The 3,241-nt window shown below is 41.5% G+C and overlaps 1 protein-coding gene across 7 annotated transcripts in view; it reads right to left on the bottom strand.

Annotated features, from left to right (window-relative positions):
- Positions 1-1,053: 1,053 nt before the first annotated feature.
- The window catches only part of LOC108754463 (glucose transporter type 1), a 42,262-nt gene continuing 40,074 nt past the window's right edge, over positions 1,054-3,241 (bottom strand). For all 7 annotated transcript variants that reach the window (XM_018496736.1, XM_018496735.1, XM_018496738.1 and 4 more), the window contains one exon: positions 1,054-1,628. In XM_018496736.1, coding sequence (XP_018352238.1) covers positions 1,525-1,628 — 104 coding nt within the window. In that variant the 3' untranslated portion in view covers positions 1,054-1,524. The remainder of the gene's footprint in view (positions 1,629-3,241) is intronic.

The following is a 3,241-nucleotide window of genomic DNA, read 5'->3' as shown; positions in this document are numbered from 1 at the left end:
GGGGGGGGGGGGGGGGGGGGGGGAGGTAATCTCGACTCGAGGAATAAGCGCAACACCGGAATAGTATTTTTACGACGATCCTGATAATCATCTTCTATACATTGGAAAAACAACGGTTTTGCTGAATTCTTACATAGAAATCTAATACTGGCCAATTTAATGTTAGGTCTGTCTTTTATTACCGCACTCGAATTTCCTCTCTCGCTTTCGTCAAATATTAAATATAATATATACGTATTTCACTTTTTTAAGTTCTAAAAGTTTACACTAATTCAGTTGTAGAAAAAACAGACTGCTGAGAAAGACGGTAATTAATCACTTATATTTTACGTATTAAAAAGCACTATAGTTCAGTACTTTTAGTCGTTTAGTAAGAGAAGCAATTAATTATTGCTTCTTTCAGTAACAAATTCGCTAGTATTAGATTTCTGTAAGAGAAGTATCTAAAAATTTAGATGCAAATCAGAAAATTATTTAGTCTATCGAAATAACTACATAAGAGTTGATTTAAAAAAAAAGTCCAAGTTTCTGCAGTACCGCTCATAATCATTTTGATAGTTTAACAAAATTATTTTCAAATTTGTGTGTCTCCAATTTTTAAATATTTAAATACTTTTTACGAAATTTTTAAATACTTCAGCAAAATCGTTCTTTCTGTGCGCGAAATCATTTGAATAATTATGTCGTTTAATAGTTATTACGAAACGATTAAGAAGTCACGCCCAGCTAATATCATTGGAGAAAATATCGCGATGCCTCATTTATCCTATATAATGCTGAGGTATATATTCTCATAATATTCGTTCCCAGACAACACACGATATCCTGCGAACATCCTACGAACGTCCTTAAAACGTTTTTCTAGGACGTTCATAGGATTTTTTAGGAGGTTCCTTGAAGGTCTGTGCTGTACGATGGTAATATTTCCCAACGGTAATTACCCCGATCGACCCCATGCTCTTCGTTGAACTAATTCAGCTCTCAGAGAGACAGACAGACAGACAGACAGACAGACGGACAGACAGACGGACAGGCAGGCAGACAGGCAGACAGACAGGCAGACAGATAAAGAGACGTGATCGACCAACGGAGGGGAAACAACATTCGTTCCCTCAACATCGCATCGCCTGCGAGCAAGTCGTATTGACGGTCCAGCGGATGCTGCGCCGCGTGGCGTGAGTCGCACTTGACCGCGTCGTCGTCGTCGTCGTCGTCGTGACGAAACGGCGTCTTTCCAACGGCGTCCTTTCCCCGTCCCGTATCTCTTCTCACCGCCTCTCACTGCTCGTTGTACATCACGCCGCTCGCCGACGTCTCGAAGCCCTCGGTCGCGGTCCAGCCGAGGCTGGTCGCGCGGCGCAGACTGTGCCGCAGGAACGCCGCGCACGCCTTGCTGCTCTCGGTGATGATCTCGTAGAGCTGCGTCTCCAGGCTGAGGCTGCTGGTGGTGAGCAGCAGCGGGAGCGGTATCGGCGCGTTCATGATCACTAGGTTACCGATATTAAGAGGAGCTGTTTCCCGTTGTCAGACACCGCTGTTCGGAAAGCGTGGCGGGGGAAGCGGGGGCGGTGGTCTCTCCGGCTGAGCGGGAGCGACGGAAGAGCGCTCGGATCCAGCTGCAAACACAACTGTGGGGTGCACGTTAGTCTCACGATACGCGACTTCCTCATCTCGACGCGCGCGATACCGCCGCGTCGCGTACGTAATATACGTTTATCTCGCCGACTACTCTTCCGGACACATCGCTAAGAGGTACGATAGATACGTGTATGTATCTCTATAGGAGGCGAGCAAGCAAGCTTCTCTACTGCTCTCGGCGGCTGCGCTCGGTTTTTTCCTCGGTCGAATTCATTTTCGCACGTGACAGATTGCGATACAAGAAGCTTTCTTTGTTCTCTCGATCAACGTGGACGGGTCGTCAACGGAGGAAATTTATTTCACCTTCGTGTTTTAGTAGTTATTCTCGAAAACAACGCAATCTTGTATAATGAGCTCCTTCTTTATAGCCGCTACTCTTAGTGTCAGAGCTAATCCCATGCAATTTATAAGCGCACTTGAAAACTGGCCAAAAAGAAGGTTAGTAGCGTTAAAAATTACTCTCTTTCCAAAATACGATCAATATTTACGAGATAAATAGCGTATTTTCCGTATTGCTTATAAAATATTTTTTTGCTCATCGATTACGAATATTCTTTAATGGAGTTCTCAACTGATTAAAAAAAAAAAAAGAATGATAGGATTGTCACACAGAGAAACGATTTTGCTAAAATATCTAAATTTCGGTAAATATAGATCTGAAAATAATTTTGTAGGACCGTCAAAATAATTATCCAGAATACTCAAGCAAAACTGCAAAACGTTTTGACATTCTAGCAATTAATTTGAGTGTTCTACATAATTATTTTGATATAGTATTATAGTCCGACACAATTATTTTTAGAGCTGTATCTAAATATAAATTTTTAGAAAAATCGTTCCGTATGTAAAATAATATTATCGCTGTCTATATTACGCTTGGAAATCCACGCGATTTGAGAATAGTGTTAACTTGAGATTGTTAAGTATTTATATTTTAATTTGAGAAAATACTCATTACATTAATAAGAATATATTCGTGTCCCTCGGACTATCCTAGTTATAATTGTTAATTCACCCGTGATTCGACTTAAGCGACTTGAGGGTTTTCAAAGCCAAACGTCCGGAATTGTCACGAGAGATGAAATTACCTTTTGCTCCTACGCACTAGAGATTACATTCATGCGCGCATGCCTTTTACACCATTCATGCTGCGAAAATTGATTGTACAGCACCGTACTAAAATTAACAACAACGTCAAATATATGTATGTACATTGGCCTAAGAAGTTATTACATAACGAAACGAATCCCCGCTCCGGGATTCAGAGATGCTACACATCAGTATAATATGTGTCAGTGAGGAATATACATATATTCACATTGGCCTGCCTTCCTTTAAACTACTACAAAGGCCAGTGTCGATAGCGCATAATATACGATAATATAATATTCGTAGAAACGAAGCAGTACGTGAGTGTCTATCACTTTCTCGTTTCGTGTAATTACGTAGCGTTAATTAAGTCCAAAGTGTAGATACGACACAGGATGGAAAATTGTTGTGTTGCACAGAGACAACGATAAATAGATGTGTGTGAAATATATATATATATATAGATGTGTGCGTGTGCGCGCGCGCGCGCGCGCGCGCGCGTGTGTGTGTGTGG

The sequence above is a fragment of the Trachymyrmex septentrionalis genome, unplaced genomic scaffold (genome assembly GCF_001594115.1).
Source record: "Trachymyrmex septentrionalis isolate Tsep2-gDNA-1 unplaced genomic scaffold, Tsep1.0 scaffold8, whole genome shotgun sequence".
NCBI classification, from domain to species: domain Eukaryota; kingdom Metazoa; phylum Arthropoda; class Insecta; order Hymenoptera; family Formicidae; genus Trachymyrmex; species Trachymyrmex septentrionalis.
This window is presented reverse-complemented; position numbering and strand designations above follow the sequence as displayed.